Source organism: Podarcis muralis, chromosome 1, assembly GCF_964188315.1.
Source record: "Podarcis muralis chromosome 1, rPodMur119.hap1.1, whole genome shotgun sequence".
NCBI classification, from domain to species: Eukaryota; Metazoa; Chordata; class Lepidosauria; order Squamata; family Lacertidae; genus Podarcis; species Podarcis muralis.
The window spans coordinates 50,309,354-50,334,789 of NC_135655.1; the positions used below are offsets into that span (position 1 = coordinate 50,309,354).

General features: G+C 43.4%; 1 protein-coding gene across 4 annotated transcripts in view; it reads left to right on the forward strand.

The window, feature by feature from the left end:
* The window catches only part of CKAP5 (cytoskeleton associated protein 5), a 46,498-nt gene that overhangs the window by 11,274 nt on the left and 9,788 nt on the right, over positions 1-25,436 (forward strand). For 3 of the 4 annotated variants that reach the window (XM_028726689.2, XM_028726698.2, XM_028726717.2), the window contains exons 14-34: positions 1,199-1,309; positions 2,926-3,018; positions 3,228-3,413; positions 4,429-4,523; positions 5,647-5,704; positions 5,785-5,910; positions 6,095-6,234; positions 6,428-6,602; positions 8,768-8,881; positions 9,773-9,901; positions 11,872-12,066; positions 12,552-12,684; positions 15,515-15,603; positions 16,972-17,040; positions 17,394-17,519; positions 18,631-18,780; positions 19,165-19,368; positions 19,828-19,963; positions 21,070-21,263; positions 22,591-22,763; positions 24,320-24,493. In XM_028726689.2, coding sequence (XP_028582522.2) covers positions 1,199-1,309; positions 2,926-3,018; positions 3,228-3,413; positions 4,429-4,523; positions 5,647-5,704; positions 5,785-5,910; positions 6,095-6,234; positions 6,428-6,602; positions 8,768-8,881; positions 9,773-9,901; positions 11,872-12,066; positions 12,552-12,684; positions 15,515-15,603; positions 16,972-17,040; positions 17,394-17,519; positions 18,631-18,780; positions 19,165-19,368; positions 19,828-19,963; positions 21,070-21,263; positions 22,591-22,763; positions 24,320-24,493 — 2,870 coding nt within the window. The remainder of the gene's footprint in view (positions 1-1,198; positions 1,310-2,925; positions 3,019-3,227; positions 3,414-4,428; positions 4,524-5,646; positions 5,705-5,784; positions 5,911-6,094; positions 6,235-6,427; positions 6,603-8,767; positions 8,882-9,772; positions 9,902-11,871; positions 12,067-12,551; positions 12,685-15,514; positions 15,604-16,971; positions 17,041-17,393; positions 17,520-18,630; positions 18,781-19,164; positions 19,369-19,827; positions 19,964-21,069; positions 21,264-22,590; positions 22,764-24,319; positions 24,494-25,436) is intronic. The other variant, XM_028726707.2, reaches the window with a different exon arrangement.

Sequence of the window (25,436 nt, forward strand, 5' to 3'; positions counted from 1 at the left end):
AATTCAGTGTAAAATGCTGGTTTTTTTAAAAAAATACCTGTTCATTATTTTTTTCCTGTGAAGGGTCAAGGCTCAGTAGTAGAGCATCTGATTTGCATGCAGAAGGTCCTGGGTTCAGTCCCTAATGGCATCTCCCCAGATAGGACTGGGAAAAGGCTTTTGGAGAGCTGTTGTGAGTCAGTGTAGACAGCACAGAGCTGGATAGACAAAGAGGTTTGATTTGGTACAAAATAATGTTCACATTGGGACGCGGGTGGCGCTGTGGGTAAAAGCCTCAGTGCCTAGGGCTTGCTGATCAAACGGTCGGCGGTTCGAATCCCCGCGGTGGGGTGCGCTCCTGTTGCTCGGTCCCAGCGCCTGCTAACCTAGCAGTTCGAAAGCACCCTCGGGTGCAAGTAGATAAATAGGGACCGCTTACTAGCGGGAAGGTAAACGGCGTTTCCGTGCGCTGCGCTGGCTCGCCAGATGCAGCTTGTCACGCTGGCCACGTGACCCGGAAGTGTCTGCGGACAGCGCTGGCTCCCGGCCTCTTAAGTGAGATGGGCGCACAACCCTAGAGTCTGTCAAGACTGGCCCATATGGGCAGGGGTACCTTTACCTTTAATGTTCACATTATTTGAGTCACTGTTAGGTCTAAACAGAGTGGTATTTCCCTAGAGTAAGTCACAAAATTAGCAAGGGCAGCCTTTTTTTTTTTTTAAGCCAGGTATATTACTTTTGTTCTGCATCTAAAGATCAGTGGGCTTATGAACATGCTGAAGAGGAAAGGGGGAGAGAACATAAAGGGCTTAGAGAAGGCCAGAATGGGAATTGTTTGCTAAATTACATAGTAGTAGTATTCAGGATCAGTTGAAATGTTCTAGCCATTTGTGTGGACACCAGTTTTAGGACATTTTAAAAGCAGTCTTGTAGTTTATGCATCTGCCTACCATGGATGTGAAATGGCTTGGCTATTCTGGGCCCAAATAAAAGGGAAAGCATCAGATGTTTTATAGCAGTCTTGCAAGGCACAAACCTAAAGTTTGTGCACCACAAGTACAGTTCAGTGTAGTGTTAATTATTGCACCATTTTGTACAAGTGCTCTCATGGGTATGGTTTTCTTTTTAATTTAGGTCCCTTGGCTATATAAAATATGCTGCAGCACAAGAATAAGCTACCAAAATAAGAATTTTTTTCCTTTTCTCTTTCTGTTTGCAGATAGAGGTTTGTGAAGAGAAGGCTTCAGCTGTCCTACCAGCTGCTTGCCTACAGCAGCTAGACAGTGGCAACTGGAAAGAAAGGCTTGCTTGCATGGAAGAATTTCAAAAGGTAATCAAGAGTGTGGTGTTTTGGAAGTTAGCCTGAATCAGAGAAGTGGTCTCTTGAGCTGTAAGCACCACCTGTTCATAGTTTTTGAAGTCCACAGAAACCCTTGGGCATCATACTATGCTTCCGCAGAAACTGCTGCTTGCCTTCTATCACTGTGCCATTGAGAGCGTGCTCACTTATGGCTTATGTGTGTGGTACGGAAGCTGTACTACCCAGGACAGGATGGGGTTGTGCAGAGTTGTTAAGGCAGCAGAGAGCATTGTTGGCTGCCCACTCTCCACCTTAGAGCAGATTTATGCCACAAGGTGCCATAGGAAGGCACTGGACATAGTAAAAGATCCATCGCATCCTGGTCACTGTCTCTTCGAGCTCCTGCCGTCGGGACGGAGATACAGGACGATGAAGACAAGAACGAGCCGTCTTAAGAACAGCTTCTTCTCCAGAGCGATCTCGGCCCTGAATGGGAAGCCTGGACTTTGAAAGTCATCTAATCTTCCTTGCTGTATTATACTGTATTGTTTTAATTAGTGTTTTTATAGTTGTTTTGATTTTGTGTGGAGTGCCCTACCTGGGTGGATGGAGCAGCCAAGTAATTTTGTTGTCCCCGAGAGGGGGCAATGACAATAAAGATTTATTATTATTATTATTATTATTATTATTATTATTATTATTATTATTATTATTATTACCTTCTGGACTATCCCTTTCTTACTAAATGCAGAGTTTGTTCTGATGGGACATGCAAACATCTTTTTCGAAGCTAGAACACTATTTCTGGGAAATTGCATTTCCCCCTCTATCAAACATCCTCTTCAAATTCATTAGCTAGTCTTGTAGCTTCGCTGATGGAGAGCTGTGAATTGCTTCTTCCCCCACACCTTTGCTTAGGTTATTTCAAAAACAGTTACATTATTGTTCTGTTTTGGTGTGTTATTTCCTCTTGAGGCTGAGTATTCCTTGCTTCTGCAGTCCAGCAAGTACTTATGAAGGATTTAGGGCAATCAGTTTTGAATCCCCATATGATGTTGGTCCCATCATTCCTGCCGATTGGTCACATTGGCTAAGGATGATGGGAGTCCCAACAATAATTATCTTCCTCTCTCCCCTGCTCAGCCTTGGTATCTTGCTATCCTATGTTCTCCCCTTGATAGCTGTGGAACACACATCTCACCTGTTCATAAAAACTTTAAACCAGCCCACACTGTTAGCTTTACAAAGATGGACCCAAAATGATGGGGTTGTATGGTGAAGATTTGTTACAGTCTTCATCTCAGTCAGCATATACATTATGTGTGTTTCAAAGTCATTTTGACTTTCCCTTTCCTTAAGATAACAAGGGGAATGGGGGAGGATATTTAAAATCCTGGCTTAGAATTCAAAATCTCCAAAACAGAGAAGCTGCTTTTGATAATTTTCATGTGAAACTTTTAAAATTGAAAACTCCCCTTCCTAAAATGAAGGGAATAATAGATACATCTCTTGTTAAGATAATAGATTCTGTGGATGCTAAATGGAGACCTGACTATAACTTGAAAAAGAGTTCCCTAATGAGTGCTGGATTGTATAATGTTTCACATTTTCTAGATTTTAATTATCATCTTCTCCTACTCTCTAAGGCTGTTGAGCTGATGGATAGAACTGAAATGCCTTGCCAGGCTCTGGTAAGGATGTTGGCCAAGAAACCTGGATGGAAAGAGACCAACTTTCAGGTAAAGCAACACTGTTGTGCTATTAATGGAGCTACTGCTAGGAAAAGCTGTAGCATTAACTACTGTAATCTTTTATAGCAACTGAAGTCCAGCAAAATTACATTGGTGTTTAGGAAAATGTTGAGAACTATTCTCTTCAGAATAGTATGCTGAATCAACCAAATCAGACCTGGGTACTTACAGCTACATCCTTTACTTTTCCTATGCAGGTGATGCAGATAAAACTTCACATAGTTGCTTTGATTGCTCAGAAGGGAACCTTCTCCAAAACATCTGCACAAATTGTGCTGGATGGTCTTGTGGACAAGATTGGTGATGTGAAATGTGGGAACAATGCAAAAGAAGCACTGACAGCAATAGCGGAAGCATGTCAGTTGCCTTGGACTGCTGAACAGGTATGTGGAAGGCTAACAATAGTATGAAACCAGTTTTTACATGTTTATCGGTCATTTATTTTAGTTAGTCTTACTGCCATACTCTTGTGGCTGCATGAGTTCTAGCTGTATTTTCAAAAGCAGTAATTTAATCAAAGCTCTCTTCATGCAATGTTTTTTTCTCCTCAGTTTTACGTTGTCCTCCTTTTGAGACTAAATTATTGGGAGCAAGTGCTGATACCACAGGAGGGGAAAGTCCTCTTGAGCTCAGAATCCCACTTGCTGGTTTCCCACAGGCATCTGTTCAGCCACTGTGGGAAAAGAATGCCGGCCTAGATGAGCCATTGGCCTGATCCAACAGGCTCTTCCTATATTCTTAAGATAATTGCAACAAGTTTGTGTGGCATGTGCCATAAACTGCCTTCCAACCTTTTCTGTCTCATGGGCGGCTTAGGTGAAACTGTCAAAGGTGCCATTACAAAATGGTTGCTGCAGGAGTATGGCTAGCCTCAAAACGACTGGTTCATGGGTAGACCTAGATTGCTCTGTTCATCCACCACCGCCACACTCCCTGTACACAAAACAAAAGGCTTCTGCTTGCCATGTGCAGCAGCTGATATCTTGTTACGGAACTGCCCCATGCTGCTTCCTCTGACTCCCCCCAAAAGCCTTTTTGCAAAGCATGGGCAGCAACAAGCCAGATCACCAGGTTGGAGGGACAGGGTGGTGCGGAGGTGGGGTGGTGCGGAGGTTTGTTATCACCAGAGGATAAAGCTCTGGGAAAAGGTCACTGCTTCAGATTCTTCCAGCCCACTGCACAGCTGAGCAATGGCAGGTGCAGGAAGTAGAGGTCTTGTCATTTGGCTAATTTTCTTTTTAAGGCTTTAAAAAATCCAGTAGAAGGGAGTGGCGTGCCTCTTGGGTGCTATTTGCAATCTCTGTAAGTGTCACTGCACCCATAGGTATCATGTCTATTTTAGAAGGTTGCATGTTCCTGATTTGTGGAGATGGGAAAAGTCTTATGTTTTCATTCTAGGTAATGTCAATGGCCTTTTCTCAGAAGAATCCAAAGAACCAGTCGGAAACCTTGAATTGGCTTTCAAATGCAATTAAAGAGTTTGGGTTTTCTGGGTAAGTTTCAAAATACTAGAATAAAGAGCTTTAATATAGAGGAACCATTTGACTCATAGATCAAGCACTACAGTCAGTTATTGTATCATTGGGCATCACCTAAAATGGGTGGAGAACCTCAGGCCTGGGAGCTGAATATGGCCCTCCCAGTTTCTCCATCTGGCCCTCTGGACTCTCCTCCTGCCACACACCCTCTCCCTAGACCACATCCTTCACCAGACTTGAGTATATTTGTCTGGCTGAAATGTGTCTTTGCATCCCCCATGTGATAATTCTTTGTTGTTTTCCTGGCATTTCCAGCAGTCACTAGGATATTCTTGTTGGTGTTATATACCATTAATCTGGTATAATATCATTATTTTATAACAATTTTCTTAAATTCAGGCTTAAGGAGAACCTGTGGGATTCCCTTTAATGTTTGAAGACTCCATCATTACCCCATGGTTTATTAAGTTTCTATAGCTAAGAATTTCTGGTTGGTTCCTGTAATTCAGTTAAAGACTTAGCTGGGTCAGAGAAACTACTCTAGAATTAACTACAGGCTTATCTAGAGAGATTTAAGATGAGTGATAATAGTCAAATGATGGTCAGAAAAGACACATGGCCAATAACTTTCTCTTTCTGATTCTTGACATCTAACCTTTGACAAGTAGTGACAGTAAGGTGAGGCAATGTAGTTGTTCCAACTCTGAAAGAAAATTGGAACAGGAAAGAGGTTGGTTTTTTTCCTTGCCCTACCTTCCATTCTTTAGTTGGACTGACATCTAGTCTTTCACTAAAAACTAAATACATCGGGCCTGTTTACCCACTATTTCCCCTGTCCCACATTTCCTGTATAATGTGCAAATTCTCAGCAAGGAAGCTTCAAACCACCTGCCTCAGGAAAATGGAACTAGTTCAGTTCTCAGGATTATTAAACACATTTTCTTGTAGGTACCATTTGAATTTAAATCCCATTGTGAAAATAGACAAAGTACATTGTGTAAATGAGAGCTGAACAGAAAACTAGAGATGCTTCTTACAAATTGTTCCAAAGCAAACAAGTAGCTGTCCCGTGTCTTGCTACTTTATATGCATTGTTGTGCTGCTTTCAGCTAATCTGTGTGTCTCCCCCTCTCCCCAGATTGAATGTAAAGGCTTTTATCAGCAACGTTAAGACTGCTCTTGCCGCTACAAATCCTGTGAGTAAACTTCTCTTCAAACAAGTTCTAAATACAGTCTGAATGGTTGAAATTGAGCCTTTCTTTTTCCTTTTTGACAGGCGGTGAGAACATCTGCAATTACCTTATTAGGTGTCATGTATCTGTACGTGGGGCCCCCTTTGCGGATGTTCTTCGAGGATGAGAAACCTGCTCTTCTTTCCCAAATAGATGCTGAGTTTGAAAAAGTAAGCTTCTTCCGAAGTGCTGCAAATGTTCGTATTCAGCAGCTTATTGCACCAATTTAGGAGCCTTAGCTTGTGTGACTTTCAGTTAAGATAGTGTTGTGCAAGCATGTGAACCAAGACGATGTGACTGTCTAACCACTGCTGACACCCACCCCCCAAATATGCATTCTCTTTTGATTTTCAGATGCAAGGACAAACAACACCTGCTCCAACTCGAGGCAATACCAGACACGTGGCTGGCAGTGGAGATGATGGGGAGGAAGGAGATGAACAAGAGGATGCAGGAAATGATGTTGTGGATCTCTTGCCAAGAACTGATATCAGGTTTGTATGGCTTCGGCATGCCGAGGGCAATTTTTATAGCTACAACTTCAACATGCAAATTTATAGTTACTCATCTGTAAGCTATGTTGTAAATTTGTATTCTCTGTATGCACTGTTCAGATACTTATAGTGTATTTCATCTTGTTTAACAGAAACTATAATCTGAGGTGCTAACTCTTCCTCTTCTTTTTAGTGATAAGATCACACCTGAATTAGTGTCTAAGATCGGTGATAAAAACTGGAAAATCCGAAAGGAGGGTCTGGATGAAGTAGCGAGCATAATTAATGAAGCCAAATTCATACAGCCAAACATAGGTGAACTTGCACCTGCCCTGAAGAGTCGTCTTAATGATTCCAATAAAATCCTGGTAGGTTATGTTAAGTTGTAGAATTGAAAATAAACTTCTTGTAGTCTGTCATCTTTCAGTTATGAATACCAGTTTCATTTAAATCTTTCATGGAGGATTGAAATGGCAGTGTTATCTAGTATGACATTTTAATGCAATTTAATCCCTTTCCTAGAGTAAGGAGCTCTAGAGTTCTACAATTGCTAGTTTGTCTATTGATGTGGATGTTCTTTTGGCACAAACAGTGGAAATGGTACAGCTATAAATATACTCTGTGCACCTCAGAGAACCTGCTCTGTTGCTGTCAAAGCAGAGGAAATGCACTATACTACTGAAAGCACAACATTAGTACAATTGAGCTTTGTTAATCCCTTTGTTGCACATGCTCCAAAGCACAGCTGGGCAGATTTCATAACTCCCTGTTAATGGTGCTTCTGTTTGTCCTGAAAGTCTACTACAGATGATCATGGTTCTGTGATTGAAACAAATGCAAATTTAAATTACAACACTACTTTGATTATAAATGCCCATAAAATATGTGTGTTTGTAGCTTTCCCTACAGTTGCACATGCCGTTTTCCATGTATACACAGCTGTTTTCCAGTGTGTGGACAGTAATTTAATTATTTTGTTACTTTTTCTGCTTCTTATCTATCAAAACCAACAACAACAATAAGTCTGTCTAAACGGGCATCTGTTTGCAACCAAGTTCCATATGCAAGAAACTGCCTAGACTGCTTGGTTTTGTACTTGCTTGGAATAGGCCTTACACTTAAATCAGTCTTTGGGGAAGCCAGAATGCGCTCACCACCCTATGATATGATCATTGCTGGTTTTTAAAGTGACCTGTCTTTAAGGACCCTGAATTGCATAGCTCCCTGTTATAATTGGAGAGATTATAACAGCAATTAAGAAAGAATACTTCTGAGAAAGTACCTGAACTCTGTGTTTTACTGTTGTGAAAACACACACACACACACACACACACACACACACACAGAGTGTGGAGGGGAGCTTTAAGGCAATAAATAGAGGGAATGCTAACCATTCCGCAATGCTTGATTGGAACCAGTATCCCACAACTGATCAGAAAAAACCTACAGTGGTACCTCTAGTTATGAACTTAATACGTTAACCTGAAACTGTTCTTAACTAGAGGCGGGCTTTTGCTAATGGGGCCTCTTGCTGCCACTGCGCCGCCGGCACACGATTTCCGTTCTCATCCTGGGGCAAAGTTCTCAACTTGAGGTAACTCCTTCCAGGTTAGTGGAGTTTGTAACCTGAAACGTTTGTATCCTGAGGTGTTTGTAACTCGAGGTACCACTGTATTTCTATATAGATTCACAACTCTGCTAGCTTTTATTGTAAGGGTACCTGTACTATCCAGTCATTTGACTACCATGGGATCGCCAAATGGCTTAAAACCTGAACGTTCCAAAGGTCCCTTATTCACCTCACTTCAAATAATCAAGGATGTGGCAGACCCACATGGCTTTAGATTCCTCAATTCCTTCTTTCTCCTATGTAGTCACCCAAGGAGGAAAACAGTTCACAGAGAGAGCAAGAGATATGGTCCTACCTCTCTTTAAAACCTAAAAACCTTGGTGATCAGAGCTCCATGGCCTGGGGCAAATCATGAATGACATAAAGCCCTGGAGTAATCTAAGCACCCTTCTGCTAGTAACACTTCAGTTAAGAATCCCAGGAAAATGCCCCCCCCCCCCCCTCAGAGAGAGAGAGAAAGAACAATTGATAGGATTAACACCCAGGGAAGTAAACATACATCAACATTTCCAGTTTCCTCTTTTTCTGATGTTTAGGCTGCAAGTGTTTACATAGCAAAAAGAACTGCATGCAAGAGGGAAATGTTGGAACCTCAGGGTTTGCATGGGGGGGAATCACAAAGGGGATGGTACCCCCAAATCAGCTGAATGAGTACGGAGCATCCAAAGTATCCAAAGAATACTGATTCATCGCAGAAAATCAAGAGAAGGGATTGAATGTTGTCACTGGGAATGTGAATAGTAGCACTCCACAATGCAACATTTTAATACCTACAAGTTAGAACATACTGCTTCACAAGCTTCTAAAAAAGAGAGATATGACACACTGGATTATTAAAATGGCGAGAGCAGGTAGACTAAGACAATTTCAGAGTTAAAGTTCATGTGTTTCTTCTGTTTCCAGGTGCAGCAAACCCTGACCATCCTTCAACAACTTGCTACTGCTATGGGCCCAAATATCAAGCAGCATGTGAAAAACCTGGGCATTCCCATCGTCACAATTCTTGGAGACAGTAAGGTAGACTCACATATTTCTCAGTACAGCCTGTAGGAATGAAGGCTATTTGAGACCAAAATCACCTTGTTTATTGTTTGAATATGACCTCATTTAACACTGACATATACCACTGTCCCTTATTAAAGTTTCTGTCCTCCTCCTCCTCCTCTCTGTAACCACCAGTGTTGTGTGGTGTTGGGAAGCTGGGAAAGCAGTGTGGCCTTATTAGCTGTGTATAAAGAGTGCTGTGCACAAAAAGTGCAGGGTGGACACACCCACCACTGGCATGCAGCGCTTCTAATATTGGATAGCATTAGTATACTCAAGATTCAACGTTTTGTTTCTCTGTTGTGGGAAATGTACACTTTTTTGTATGTGCTGTAATTTCCACATCAAGAAAGAGGTGTAAGTTGAATATTTTGCTGAGTTCAGGTGCTGTCTGTCCACAAAACACTGAGTGTTTTGAAAGGTCACATTAGCACTAATCCTCGTTTGACATGCACCATGGTTCCTCGTTCAGCAAGTGATTAGTGCATGGAAGCTGAGTCAGGGTGAGAAGGTTTGAGGTCAGTTAGGGAAGAGTGGGGAGTACAAGGAAGACTAAATTCCTTTCCTTCTCCCTCCAAAATTACTTTGTAAGTATCATACACAAATGTGTTAGACAGGTAGGAACTCCTTATAAAAGTCATGGAATTTTTTAATGGCTTTCCACTTGGGCCTGTATCGTGAGAAGCCATTGTTCCCTGACCCTTGCAGTCTTTCAAGCAATCTGTGTACTGTAATAAAAGTACCTTTAATGGGAAACATTGAGAGAGAGAAAAATATTTGCAAAAAGACCCCCAAACCTTGCTCTGTTGATTTTCTTACCGCTGCTGAAGTTTAGCATGTGTAAATCTTGTTTTTTTTATTCAGAGTAATGTCCGAGCAGCTTCTCTAACAACCGTGAATGCCTGGATAGAGCAGACAGGCATGAAAGAGTGGTTGGAAGGGGAGGACCTTTCTGAAGAGCTAAAGAAGGAGAATCCTTTCCTAAGGCAAGAGGTAAAAGATTGTTCCATGTAAATGAACTTTGCATTTATCCTTTGTCAAGAGAAACTGAGAAAAGCTACTTTATATTATGTCAAATTAGGTGGGTAAATTACCGTACTTTTCCCTCTATAACACACAGATTTTTTCTCCTAAAAAGGAAGGGGAAATGTCTGTGCGTGTTATAGAGCGAATGTGTGGTCCCTGGAGCCAAAAAATCAGGCAAAAATCTAATCGCGAGTCACGGAGAAGGGAAACCTGAAAAGAGGAAGTGGCTGCTTTCCTGCATTCTGCCTCAGGGTCTTACTGCCCACCCTCCTCTGTTTCGTTGCTGTGTTTGCTGAAACGGAACAAAGAGCAGGGAAAGCCCCTCCCCTCCAGGCAAGCAGAGTGTCGTTCTTTCTAATTCCTCTCTGTGCTCCGGTGCTGCTGGGGGAGAGGGAGAGAGAGGGGGGGAGGGAGAGAGAGGGGGGGAGGGAGAGAGAGAGAGAGAGATAGATGGCTGGCTTGGGGGGGAACTTTTGCCTTTCTTTCCTCCCACCCGTTAAATCCCTCTCCTGCATTCTTAGCCAGCTGCTTCTCTGCACACCCCTCTCATGTTCCTTCTTTGTTTTTCCTTTGCTCCCCACTTAAAATGTGGTTACAAAGCATAGATCAACATGGATCCTCAGGATCTTTGCATTGGGTCACCCCAAATTCACCATCAGATCTCATAGCATGTCCATGGCTACAGCCTGCCCCCCCCCCCAAATCACGCACCCATTGTTGCCTGGGGCTGCAATGGTGCAAAACGTGGTTAAAAAGCATGGATCCACATGGATCCTCAGGATCTTCGCATTGGGTCACCCCAAATTCACCATCAGATCACATAGCATGTCCATGGCTACAGCCTGCACCAAAAAAAGCACGCACCCACTGTTGCCTGGGGCTACAATGGTGCAAAAATGTGGTTACAAAGCATGGATCCACAGGGATTCTCAGGATCTTTGCATTGGGTCACCCCAAATTCACCATCAGATCACATAGCATGTCCATGGCTACAGCCTGCACCCAAAAAATCACGCACCCACTGTTGCCTGGGGCTGCAATGGTGCAAAAACGTGGTTACAAAGCATGGATCCACAGGAATTCTCAGGATTTTTGCATTGGGTCACCCCAAATTCACCATCAGATCACATGTCTGTGGCCACAGCATGAAGCACAAAAATGATACATCCACTGTTTCATTCAGAATGTTTTTTCCCTTGTTTTCCTCCTCTAAAAACGATGTGCGTGTTATGGTCAGGTGCGTGTTATAGAGCGAAAAATACGGTATACATGTAATGTAGTTAAATGAGACCTTTCTTTGTATTGTACTTTTGGATGCTCCAGTTCCTTTTAGTGTCCCAAGAGTGGCAAGTATCAAATAGGTATTTTCTGAAGCAGTTTGAGGGTTCACTATTTTGTTCTTGAACAAACTGTAAAATTGTACCAACAACTATTGTGTTTCCTGCGCACACCTGAACTCTCTGCAGTTCATTTCGAGAGAGGGGGAGCAGAAGTGGAGGCCTTGCTCTGAATGGAAGTCTGTTCCCCTCAAGTGAGCAGGAGTAAGCCAGGCAAGAGTGGATTATTCCCCTAAACCAACTACATGAGACAAGATCACAACACACAGTAATAGTATGAATATCTCAGCAATACCTTTCTCTCCCCTTTAGCAGTTACTTTTACCCCTCACTGCAGTTTCAGTCATGCATGTTCATATCTTCTGAACTGGGAGCAGGATATTCCTATGACCACAACTAAATAAACTGTGTCATCATTTGGTTGTTACATTTGAGAAATGTTCTGTAGGACATGGAATAAGATTTCTGGGAACCTTCTGAAAACATTGGATTGGCAGAAAATGTGTGTACTTATGTCTAGCCAAGGTGTCTATCCAAGTATTATGTCTATCCAAGGTGTATTGCTTTCTGCAGAATTAAGGGATCTTTCTTTTCTCCCAGCTTTTAGGTTGGCTGGCTGATAAGCTCCCTACTCTCCGCTCTGTTCCATCAGACTTGGTTTTATGTGTGCCTCACCTATACTCTTGCCTTGAAGATCGAAATGGAGATGTCCGTAAAAAGGCACAAGATGCTCTGCCATTCTTTATGATGCATCTAGGCTTTGAGAAGATGGCCAAAGCCACTGGCAAGCTTAAGGTATAGCAAACAAACAAAATAGCTGAGTACAAATGGGGTGTGTGTGTGTACATCTGCATAAGTCTCTCTGTGTGTAACATCATTTGCTTTATGGGAAATTAAACAATGGAGAAAATATAGTTCAGTAGTAGAGCATTTGTTTTACATGCCAAAGTCTTGAGATCAATCCCTGGTTTCTCCAGGTAGAGCTGGAAAAGAATTCTCTCTGAAAACCTGGGGTCAGTATAACCAATATTGAGCTAGCTGGACAGATTTTCTGATTCTGTATAAGGCAACTTATAAAACTGCAAATTAACAACTTTGTACATTGGATGAAGTATATTCACAATATCGTTGGTACTGGGAATGTGATCACTGTCTTCTTTCAACTATGTTGACCCCCAGATGACTGTTAAGAAAAAACTATTTTCCATGTATGTAGTGACTTGCAAAATAGGAGGCATGTGCCATTAGGTGCCTTTTAAATTCTTTCTTTTGCTTTCTAGCCAACTTCCAAAGACCAAGTACTGGCCATGCTTGAAAAAGCCAAAGCTAATATGCCTGCCAAACCTGCTCCACTTTCCAAGGCATCTTCCAGAGCAGTAGGAGCTGCTGCAGCCAAATCTCAAGTTGCATCAGGTAATCTTTCTTCATTCCATTGACATCCCACATTGAGAAAACCTGTATTTTAAGAGGAATAGAGGTTCTATTATATTTATAAGCCAGGTGTGTCTACAGATAGACACTGCAAAATCTAGGAGATTATAAACAGGATCCTACAGAAGTTCCTTGGGTCTATAGCATAGAACAGTGTTTCCCAACCTTTTTTGGGCAAAGGCACACTTGTTTCATGAAAAAAATCTCGAGGCACACCACCATTACAGCCCCGTGACGTCAGCGCGCAGCGTCACGCCGGGAGGGACGCACGAAAGTGTAAGTTTCAATTTTTTCCCCTCCCCCTTGCCTTCCTTCTGTGCCAACCGCCAAAAAGCCAAGAAAAAAGCCAAGACTTTAGGGCAGCAGGTCGACACGGAAGAAGCTCCTACCTAAGGACAGGTGCGACGGCCATGTCCTCTTCTGCCACACTTGGCAGCCCTGCCTCACGGTCGTGACTCCCACCCTGATTTCTCCCCGCAGGTCGAGCGGCACAGGCAGCCCAATGTGTCCAGCCCAGACACAAGCCCCGCTTCCCCACTCTAGATCCTGAATGCGACCAAGTGCTCTGGACTCCCGAGCAGGGTGGGAAAGAGGACTCGCATCTGGTAGCCTCCGGGCTCCTCGCCTGCTCGAGGGATGGCATTGCAGGCAAGCTGCCGGCCGTCGCCATCGCCGCCCCCTCATGCGAGTGGACCTGCCCGGAGTGGTGGGCCAGGGGAGGCTCGCTCTCTGTGGGGATGTGGCCCGCACGCGCGGCCCCGCTTCCTCCTGCCCAGGGCTGAGCTCCTTACCCGCAATCTCGGTCTCGTGCACGCGGATCCCACTTATTCTGAAGCTCGCGCCACTAGCCGGGGCTCTCACACTGACGTCATCGCGGCTTGCCGCCGCCCTCGACTTCCCTGTTCCCTCCCCTCCCTCGGGTCGCCGTGGTTACCGAGGACTGCAAGCTGCTCGGGCGAGCGTGGGGCATTAAGTGGGAGAAGGAAAATTAAAATTAAAACTCGCCTGAAGGCCGCCTCTCCGGATACAGTGGTGCCTCGCAAGACGAAATTAATTCGTTCCGCAAGTCTCTTCGTCTTGCGAGTTTTTCGTCTTGCGATGCACGGTTTCCCATAGGAATGCATTGAAAATCAATTGATGCGTTCCTAGGGAAACCGCCTTCAGACCAGGTCCGGGGACAGTCTGTCCCCCGACCTCTTCTGAAGGCTGGGGGGGGGGGCAAGGGCTTTTCTTCCCACCCCCAGCATTTTAAAAAACCCCGGGACAGCGGAGGACTTCTCCGCTGTCCGGGGCAATCTTAAAATGCTAGCGGTCGGCATTTTAAAATCGCCCGGGACAGCGGAGGACTTAAAAAGCCCCTGGGAAGGCAGGCAGGGGGGACAAAGATTTTCGCCCCCCGTCCTGGACCTCTTCTGAAGGTGGGCGGGGGCGAAAGTCTTTGCTCCCCCCTGCCTGCCTTCCCGGGAGAGCGTTTCTCCGCTGTCCCGGACGGCTTTTGAAGGCAGGCTTTTGAAAGCCGTCCGGGACAGCGGAGAAACCCAGCGCACCCTTCCCGCTGCCCCCCGACTTGGCTGGAAGGCTGGCGGGGGGAGAAGCCTGCTCCTCCCCGTCGCCAGCCCCACAAACTCGGGGGACAGCGGGAGAGGCGCAGCGCGCCCTTGCCGCTGCCCCCCGACTTGGCTGGAAGGCTGGCGGGGGGAGAAGCCTGCTCCTCCCCATCGCCAGCCCTGCAAACTCGGGGGACAGCGGGAGAGGCGCAGCGCGCCATCCCGCTGTCTCCCGACATGGTTTGGAAGCTGGCGGAGGGCTTCCTCCTCCCCCAGCCCCGCAAGCTCCCAGCTTCGGCATGGCTCTGGGTCCCGTTCTGGGGGAGGGGGAAGCTCGGGCTTCCCCAGCCCCACGCCTGGCGGTGGGGGAATAATTTTTTCCCCTTTATTCCCCCCCCCCCCCGCCAATTTTTCCCGCGGCACACCAGGCAACGTATCGCGGCACACTAGTGTGCCGCGGAACACCGGTTGGGAAACACTGGCATAGAAGCCTGTAATCACAATCTCATGGTCATGATGTGCTGTGTGAGCAAGGAGCAGTCATTTTAAGCATATTGTTTGTAAGTTTAGACCTATCTGAATTATTTCCACAGTGGTTTCACATTATAAAATAGAAAAGGCTTTAGTTTTTTGCCTATCGTGTTTCTTCTCATAGTATTGGAACAAAAGACCTGGGAGACTTACAAGTGGCTTGGTCCTATGTTACCCTCAGAATATGTGTAATTTGCAGGAGGTCTGTTGTGGTCAATTGACAAGAACAATTTCTTTGCCTATCTTGGAATACTAGCTGAGTAAGCCAACACTAAAGGAATGGTTCCCACCCCCCCTTGTATAGATAAGGAACATTAAGGGTAGAGCAACTCTAAGCACTCAATCAATCTTAGATACTTCTGGATGTACAATTTGCTGCAACAACCAGACAAATATAAGTTTATATTGTGTCTTAGTGATGGTTTCCTTCCTAATGAGAACCAAATTAATGCCTGGATTCAAAAAGGTACTTCTCAAGGGTATGAGTATGTCTTGTGTGGATTAAAAAGTGTGGATTCTTTGAACAGGAGACATATTTTCCATATGTCTAAGAAAGGTGATGTAAAAATTCTGACATAAACAGAACATTGCAAAGCATTTGTGAAAGTTGCTTTTAAAAGTAGTTTGCAATGTGACGTGGTGCAAGCTGAAATCTGCTTTATGTGGGGGGAACTTGTTGCATGCTGGGTCTGGTTCCAGCCTTATTGTGTAGTTAAAATTATGTTGATCTGAAGGTTCTGGTGAAGATTATTCGTCCAGCACCATGGAGTCCAAGGCTGATGCCAAAAAAGCCAAAGCAGGAGGAACAGCCCCCAAATCCAAGGTAAATTCTACTTCAGCACAATGGAAGTGGTCTACAAGGTTGAAGTCTAGGAAGTTTCATTGTGTTTGTGTATATTTTACATTTAGTGTAAACTATATGGAGATTTGATAATTAAGAAGTTTAGCAATCCTGTTCTATAAAATAAACAGTTTTGTGGTAATAATGTGCTCTCTGTCTGGAGCAAAATCTCAAAATATATTGAGGGTGGGGTTTGTTTTAAAGGAGGGGGGGAGGACTGGGTAGCTGGGATAGCCAGAGTTTTTGAAGAGCCACTACTAGGAATAATAGGTATTACTGGACTGAAAGGGACCCATCTGATTCCATGTTAGGCCAGATTTGTATGTCCATTTACGTCCATACTACTTTTAGGAGCTGCTTATTGCGAGTGATGGGAGCTCAAGTTGGTGGGCAGAGCCAGAGCTGATGGTGGAGCACTTTTTCGCTCTGTCTCTGCTGCCACCATCACTCTCTTCCTCTTCCTACCCTGCAGCAGCACTCAAGTAACCTTTCCCCCCTAAGCCTAGTGCTTCCCTTCCTCACCCCACCCTGTAGTAATGAGAATAAACAATGAGTGAGAGAATGGGACTTTTATCTCCAAGTACAATTGCCATGAGGGACGTGGGTGGCGCTGTGGGTTAAAGCCTCAGCACCTAGGACTTGCCGATCGAAAGGTCGGCGGTTCGAATCCCCGCGGCGGGGTGCGCTCCCGTTGTTCGGTCCCAGCGCCTGCCAACCTAGCAGTTCGAAAGCACCCCCGGGTGCAAGTAGATAAATAGGGATTGCTTACCAGCGGGAAGGTAAACGGCGTTTCCGTGTGCTGCGCTGGCTCACCAGATGCAGCTTGTCATGCTGGCCATGTGACCCGGAAGTGTCTGCGGACAGCGCTGGCCCCCGGCCTATAGAGTGAGATGGGCGCACAACCCTAGAGTCTGGCAAGACTGGCCCGTACGGGCAGGGGTACCTTTACCTTTACCTTTTTACAATTGCCATGACAGGGAGGGTAATTTGGAAGTGGGTAGAAGGATAGTGGTGCACAGGGAAGGTTTAATCCTCCCTTCCCTGTTAGGCAGTTAGGGTTTTAAAAAGTCCCAAATGGGTCCTTTTTTCTAAACCTAATTGCCACGAGGAGCTGAGGAGAGGAGTCTGTGGGCTGACTGTTCCCCAGTCTTACCTTTAGATGCATTGTAGTTCCTATTTGGAGTTTGTTAGCAAGTACAGCAGGCTTGCACATAACAAAGAATGGTCCATATTTACCTTATGCAGCACTCAGAGGGATTAAAAATATTGTTGATGTGGCATACAGCAGAAATATAATGGTATGATTTGGAGCCTGCTATTAACCACTGAGCATTTTATGACTTATTTCAGCATTCTGATGCTAATACAAGCCTCACCAAAGGCAATAGCAATCTGACAAAGAACAAGCCTACCAAACAGGTAATAAGTGGGTATCACCTGTGACTAGTGCACTGACCAGGAAGGAAATCTTGCTACACTAAAAACCTGCGCACTATGGTGGGCTTTTTCTTCATAGTACTAAAATATACACCTGAAGGCTTCAGCACACATTTTAACACAACTTATGAGTGGGCAATCTCTTTCTCCTGCATGCTAGCGGGATAGCGTTTCTTCTGCTGAGTAAAACATACTTGGAGTGCAGTGCTACACTACCTGCTCAGAAGTAAGTGCTATTGAGTTCAATGTAGCTTACTCCCAGGTAATTGTGTAGGATTGCAACCTAGGAGATTGTGATTTTGAAAGAGTGTATTCAGTGTTGTGGTTTTTTTTAGGGTATACAGGGGAAGAAAGTACCAAGTAAATCCAACTTGAAGGATGATGATGACCGATCTGGTCCAGTTTTTATCTTAGTACCAAATGGGAAAGAGCAAAGGATGAAAGATGAAAAAGGATTAAAGGTAAGAGAAATTAACAACCTCTGATCTCTAGGACTATGCTGGAACTTTGATACAGAACCTGTTACTCGGTCTTTAGGTATCTGCGTAAGGATGTTTGGCAAGGGTTATAAGAGTGCTTTTGGAGATAATAGTATTTATACATACAAATACTATTGTCTGCAAAAGCACTCTTATAACCCTTACCAAACATCCTTACGCAGATACCTAAAGTTAGCAGTAGCAGATACCTAACTACTGTAAGTTAAATGCTATTCATTTTAGGAGTAACCTGTTAATGCTTTTTCATTTAAAAAAACACAGCTGTGTTTTCCACACAAAAGTGCTAGAGAGGAAACATATGAGCTTGATGCTTACTGCTTGTTTGTATAGCACTAAACTATGGTTGCTGGTTAGGCAGGTTTTGGGTTTTTTTAGACGGTAACTACTGCACTTTGTGGTAGAGGACTGCTTTACCCTACCACAAAGTGTTATGGCTAGAGTGGCCAACGTTGCTTTTTCCTCCTTTTCTTGCTGCGTGGGCCACTCTAGCTGCACCACAAGAGTGGTCTGCATGTCAAGTAAATGGCCACTCTAGTCACGCCACTTTGTGGAAGATCCACTTTGGCGGGTCTTGCCAAAATGCCTCTGGGGGCGGGAAGCAGTGGTGGGGGAGGGGGTGCATACCAGCACCTCCTTTTTTCAAATAAAGCACTGTTATTAAGTATGAAATAGGTCAATGCAATTGGCGTAGGTTCAGTCTAATCCACTTCAAAGGTTATTGTGAGGGTAAAATAATACTGTACTAGGAATTGAAACAAAATTTATTGTATCCATATTTAAGTCAACAGATACATTTGTGAAGGAAAATATTTTCCATCTCCCAACATGAATTTGTTTTGATATCTATATAGTTAGAAGACAGGTACTATTTACATATTTTTTTACCTAAACCATCTAAAACCAGATGTGTTACCAACCAGATAAATCATTATAGGTATATTTTCTTTAAAATAAGCAGTCTCCCTCTCCCCTTCCTAACCTTGAGGTGATTTTTTTAGGTTCAGGGACTGAAGTTAACGCTATTCACACCTTCTCTTGAGCAGGGTGCTGATACTGTTTTTCCCCCTCGCAGGTTTTGAAATGGAACTTTACTACTCCTCGTGATGAATATATTGAGCAACTGAAGACTCAGATGTCCAGCTGTGTTGCCAAGTGGTTGCAAGATGAGATGTTCCATGCAGATTTTCAGCACCACAACAAAGCTATTGCTGTTATGGTTGAGGTGAGAGGACTGTATTTGTGGTTGTAGATGAAGAATTATAGTACATTGGTGGTGAAAGTATAAAGGAGGTTTCCCAGAGCATGCAAGCTTTGGAAACTCCCTGTTCAACGCAGAGCCCTACATTATAGTCTCGTAAGAATAGGGCAATTAGTATCAGCCTCCCAGTTTTCTCATCTAGGCCTTGTGCAACAGGTGTATACAGTGAAGCTAATTATAGGAGCCGACGCAAGTAGCTATTATGCGTGTGCGGGCCAGCCATCTTTCAGTTTCTGGTACCAGGAAAGTTTCTGAGTTATTGTTTGGCTTGTCAGATGACTCTTTAATTTTATTTTAAGTGCTGCCTATTTGTCCAAACTTGACACTACAATTTGCTTTTTCTTCTAGCACTTGGATAGTGAAAGAGATGGAGTGATCAGCTGTCTGGATCTAATCCTGAAGTGGCTCACACTGCGATTCTTTGACACCAACACAAGTGTCCTGATGAAGGTCCTGGAGTACCTCAAGCTGCTTTTTGCCATGCTGAACCAAGAAGAGTACCATCTAACTGAAAATGAGGCCACCTCCTTCATCCCCTACCTTGTTTTGAAGGTATCCAAATCTGGCAAAAGTTTTTGAGTCACGTCACTCACAAAATACACTAAGCCCACCTTTCTCTGGAGCTTGCAGAACCAGAACTGGAAAACAGTTACCATTCTAGCCAATAGGAATGAGTATTCCAATTTCCATCAGTTCTGCCTTTCATGGCGTTTCCCACTCAGGGGGAATATGAATCTTTCTCCCTCCTTGCTGTATCCAGTGGTTCAAACACCCAGGGTGTTCTTTTTTTTAATGGATTTTTACAACTCGTATATACATCATACAATATCCATCATTTATCCCTTATCCTCATACTTCCTAGTATTCTTTTTTCCCAGTCACTGGAAGGCACAATGTTTGAGAGAAAGATTTGGCTGGGGTGGACTAGGAGCCAGCTCCCTCCAGAATAAGCATACTAATGGCTTCTTCCAGCTTCTGTAAATCTGCAAATATTTCCTCCTCACCTTCCAGGTTGGGGAACCAAAAGATGTTATCCGCAGAGATGTGCGTGCCATTCTAAACAGGATGTGCCTTGTCTACCCAGCCAGCAAGATGTTCACTTTTATCATGGAGGGAACAAAATCAAAGAACTCAAAACAGCGGGCAGGTGAGATGCTTTAGCACAGAGGTTTCCAAACTTTTCATATTGGTGACACACTTTTTAGACATTCATCATTTAATGACACAGTAATTCACTTTTACTATCAAACCAGAGGTTAAACTAACCCCTTTCCAGCCCTGGGAGGAGTGCGAGGATCATTCGTGCAACACACCTACACACTGCAGCTGACACTCAATGTGTTGTGACACAGTTTGGAAAGCTCTGCTTTAGCAGAAGCTGTTGGTCACTAAAATGCGCTGTTTAAGTTTACAGAAACAAAGCCTTGTGGTCCCTTATACTACAATAATAATGTCATAAGATTTTGTGGACTTGAATCCATTTCAGCATAGGAAGCTGCCTTATGCCATTGGCCCACATAACTCATTATTGTCTACCTTGAGGGATGGCTAATGCATTGCCCTCCAGATGTTGCTGTACTAAAGCTCCCATCATACCTGACCATTGCCAATGTTGGCTGGAGCTGATGAGAACTGTAATCCAATAATATCTAAAAGGGACCACATTGGCTACCCTGGTCGACACTGACTGGCAACAGCTCTCCATGATTTCAGGAAGGTGTGTCCTGATGCTAGGATATCCTGGAGTTCGTAAGCTAATTTTTACCCATTATGCAATTTTTACAAAAATCATTATTTCTATTCAGCCAAAGGAAACTGAGGTGCTTGATGAGTTGTAATTCAGAGGCTTTATGCTGGAGTTTTGGATTAAGTTTTTCAAGCAGTGCTTTCTTGAAAACTTATAGGCAAATGAATGAAGAATGTGAACTAGCAAATACTTAATTCTGGGTTACTCAGCATTCTTGAAGACAAAGGATTGCATCCATTTTTCTTCATATACACAGAGCAATTGAAAGTAATGTACATTTGCTAACTAACATAGGTCTAATAATTTAATTGATTTTGTAACTTAGTTGGATACTACTCTACCTTTCCCTTGCAAACACATGGGGTTCATAAAATTACTATAAAAGATCCTATTTTTATTCATACTCAGATTTAGAATATACAAAAGCATCAACAAGTATTTTGTAAACCAAATGGGTTTAGCCTTTTGTTTTCATAGATGTCCATTTCTGTTTGGTTTCTCTGTAGAATGTTTGGAAGAGCTGGGATGTCTTGTTGAATCATACGGCATGAATGTGTGCCAGCCAACTCCAGGCAAAGTCTTAAAGGAAATTGCCATTCATATTGGTGACAGGGACAACACCGTCAGAAATGCTGCACTCAACACCATTGTAACAGTGTACAATGTTCATGGAGACCAAGTGTTCAAGCAGATTGGAAATGTGAGTAAACCGAAATGGACAGGCAATATTTAAAATATTGAATGTTTAGTAGTGTGTCACTCAGGTAATGTCATGAATGGATAGTCAAGTTCCTCAGGTCAGTTTAATGTTGAAAGCTCTGTTTGAGTGTCAAGAACAAATATACTTTTTTTTAAAAAAATGATGAATTCTGAACTCTAGAACAGTTATGAATTGTGAAGCAGGAGTAGGTGCTGTCTTCCTTGTAAGGAATGTGTATTTATAAACAGCAACATACAAAAGCAGTTTGGCTTCTCTGTTTGCTTTGAGCCTTGTAATTCAAAATACTTTAGGACTATTACAGCAGGGAGGAGCTGAAGGTAATTGCATCAGTCAGAGGAGAAGGCACATACAAGCCACTCATCCTCATCTCACAAACTGGCCGTGGCATACTGATACAGTGAGACAGCTTGAGACACAAAGCGGAAGCACATAATATATTCCATGATTCTTGTCTGCATTGAGAGGTGCACTGGGAGTAATAGGAGCACCTGGAATGCACCATAGGTAACTGCAGCGCAAAGAGAATAGGTTGGTTTCCAAAATTGACAAGGAATTTGGGGAAGCAATAGCCCCTTTGTTTTATTACATAGTTGTGCATATGGGAGAAGATAAAGTTGCTCTCAGATCTTATTGAAAAGTAGCTTCACATGGTTGTCCTCTGAGGTGCTATTTGATAGAGGGGCTGGGGTGCACTTGCCTACAGGAAACTAGAGGAGGAAGTTCCCGGGGAAATGACCGCCTTCAGTCTTTGGTTCATTTTAGTCCATAACCACTCTTTTGATTCCTAATCAGGATTATATGGGAGGCAATGAAGCTTTGGCTTTTCCTTCCTTCATGAATACCTGATTTCTCTAATTCCATCAAATTCTTCATAAATAGATGTTGCTTTTTCAGTGGTTCAAACTATATCATTCTTCACTAAGCAAGTATTATTGGAATCATATTTTTCCCCCAAAATTGCTGCTTCTCCAAATTCCTTTAGCCTGTTTCCCAAACTGGACTATGTTTCCTTCACAGTGCTGTAGAGGGTGGTGTTGTGTTGGTATTTTATTTAATTAAATGCCAGATTCTGCCTGTTCCTACTTGATGCTTGAAGGAATTTTGGTACACTTTATAACTAAACAGGCAGTCCAGCAGTAGGCATAATTGCTGAGTACAGGAACTAGGCTAAGGGGTGGGGTTAGCTGTATTGTAAGTCTAGTAGTACACAGGAACAGCAAAGGTTTTGAAACACTCTTAATGGCATTGGAGTCTGAACTAAGGAGCATACCTGTCATAGCACTGAAAAGTTGCTGCTCTTGTACAGCTTTCGGAGAAAGACATGAGCATGTTGGAGGAGCGAATAAAGCGGTCTGCTAAGAGGCCAAATACCACTTCAGCAAAGCAGGTGGAAGAGAAACCACAGAGGGCTCAGAGTGCCAGTGCCAATGCTAACATGCTGAGGAAAGGACCGGCTGAAGACATGTCTTCCAAACTCAAGTATGTAAAGTGGGGAAATGCAATGTTTGCCTGACATTTCCACAGTCTGTGCAAAAAGCATACCTTGCTGTTGCCTTGTGTTTTTGTCTTTTGTTTTAATCATCTATGTCTGCATGTGTCGCAAACTGCAAAAAAATGCTGCAAATCAAAATGTTTGAACCTTACTTCATTTGTTTTGTCGTGTCTTGAATGCTTTCTAAATGGTATTGTGCCTTTTTTCACTGCTTCTCCATGGACAGAATTATGTATCGCACTTATAGGATGTAAGTACTGACCACTAAATCCTTGGTAGCAGGGCTCTTATAGCTTTGTCTTACCTTTCCCATGCCCTAATCCTAAACATACTTGAGAATAAGTCCCATTGATTTCAATGCAACAATTCATATTAAGTGTGCTGTTTGGGAAGCCTGGCTTTAAGTTCCATCTTTGCTGTGAAAATCATTGAGTGGTGTCAGGCAGGTTGCTGTTTCTTGGCTATGTTTTTTTTAAAAAAATAATACTGATAATAGTGGCTTACCTCTCAGCTGTAAAAGAGCTAAACTTTGCAATTTTCAGGAATCTGACTATTGTCAGCGGGATACATTGTAAGACCAGTTTGCTTTAACCCTTCCAGTCTTGAGTCACTGGTAGAAGATTTGAGATACCTGGAGCCTGATCAGCATCAAATGTAATGCAACAGCTATTATTTGGGAAGCTCATATAAGGAAATTAAGAAGTAAATCTACGCTTAAAACCACTTCTGGAAATGGAGCACTTCTTGCTCCTAATGCCATGTGCTTTTTTCTATTCTAAAATGCCCTTTTGTGTAGGCAGGCTCTAGCAAAATAGGCATAATGGGGAGTTGAATTTGGAGAGTGCAAAATTCATTCTAGGGCATTTTGTGCTTGCTGGGCAGCATTTACTGTAATGTCTCTCCCTTATATGGGAAGAGAGCCGAATAATGAACCTACCAGGATTGTTTTACTGTCACATTCAGTTTAGCATTGTGCAGTAGAGCATGTCTTTGCTGCTGCCCCTGATGCAAGGCCTATAGGTGTTGAGGGGAAGCCAGCAGCACCTTATCAAAAAGTTCTGGATTCCCAGCACCTACGGTAATTGCTGATGGGGCTGAATAGATTTCCTTATCTATGTTGATATGGAAGATTAGGAACTAGTGATAGATGCCAGCATGGATTGTTGCATCAGCCATAATAATCGGGTCCACAAATGTTAGCTTGGCTTAATAGCCAACCCTTACTTGTGATCACTATGAACTTTTCCCCAAATCCTGCAAAAGCCCAGAGAGAAAGAGAAACCTATTTTCTCTCTAGAGTCCTCTGTGAACCGCAAAAAACTTGGGGAAAGGATGGGTAATTGTTTTGGCTGTGCCTCTTGCAAAATCCTATCAGGAAGGGAGAAAAGGCACTGTTCTCCAAGTTATATACTGCTTATGGAGAACTTGAAAAGGTTTGTGTGCGCTGGGGGTGTGGGATGGAGGGGTAGTCACCATGGGTGACATAATGGGTAGTTTTGTGGAACCCTGATAATAAAAAAAATGCTTTTCTTGGTTTCTGTAGCCAAGCCCGTAACATGAGTGGCCACTCGGAGACGACACATGCAGTTCCACGGGAGTTCCAACTGGATCTAGATGAGATAGAAAATGATAATGGCAGAGTGCGATGTGAAATGCCAGCACTTGTGCAGCACAAACTGGATGATATATTTGAACCAGTTTTGATCCCTGAACCCAAGTGAGTGTGCAGATCAAGGGCTGCTAATGAGGCACCTTGGGGCGGGGAGAGAGAGAGCAAGAGCGTGTGTGTGTGTGTGTGGTTTAGGTATATCAATCTCCTATATGAAGCCAAGTTCCCTTATATAAAGGAAGCTTCAGGGAGAAGCTTTAAAATGTGGAAACTATGTGTCAAACCAGGAAGGCTTTCAAACTGCACTTTATATAGCTGCTTATTCTTTCAAATATCATCTCCCTTCCCAAAATATTTTTATTAGCCACATGTACAATGGTGTGCATTAAGCATGGTATTGCTGTGCAGCAATGGAATTTACATGTTGCTACGCTGGGCACCCTGAGAATGGTATGGTTCCCATTGAGGTCACAGGGCATATTTTTTCTTTCTTACAGGCTAAGGCAAAGGTTGGAGGTTGGGTTGGGGTATGGAATCTTAAAGCTTATTGTGGACAGTACTATCTCCTGTTCATAGCCTTTGCCAAAATGTTCAAATGCTTTGAAAGCCTGGATCTTGAAAGCAGAATAATGATGGAAAGGGTCAGATATATCAACATTTTATCTGCATAAAAGGTTTTATGGTTTACTTTGCCAGTTATGCACATCCATTGTTGTTATGTGACAATACTCTCTGGTAAAGAGTACCAACACCCCTCTTTTTGCTGCCTACAGCAACCTTTTTCTGTTGGCACCCACAACATTTCTTTCTCAAGATATGAGTACCGGCACCTTTCCTTAACCCCCCACTCTACACAGCCCTTGATAAGAGAGATCCAAACATAACTCTGGGGACAACATACTGAGTGGGGTAGGGTTGCCCCCATTAAGGTGGCTTTTGTGTAATACTACAGACCTTAATCAACTTGCTCCTTCCACTTTAAAGAAAATTGGGTGCTTTTAATCTGAACTGCCTGGAGATGACAAATTGCTTCTAATCTTTTAACCCAGGG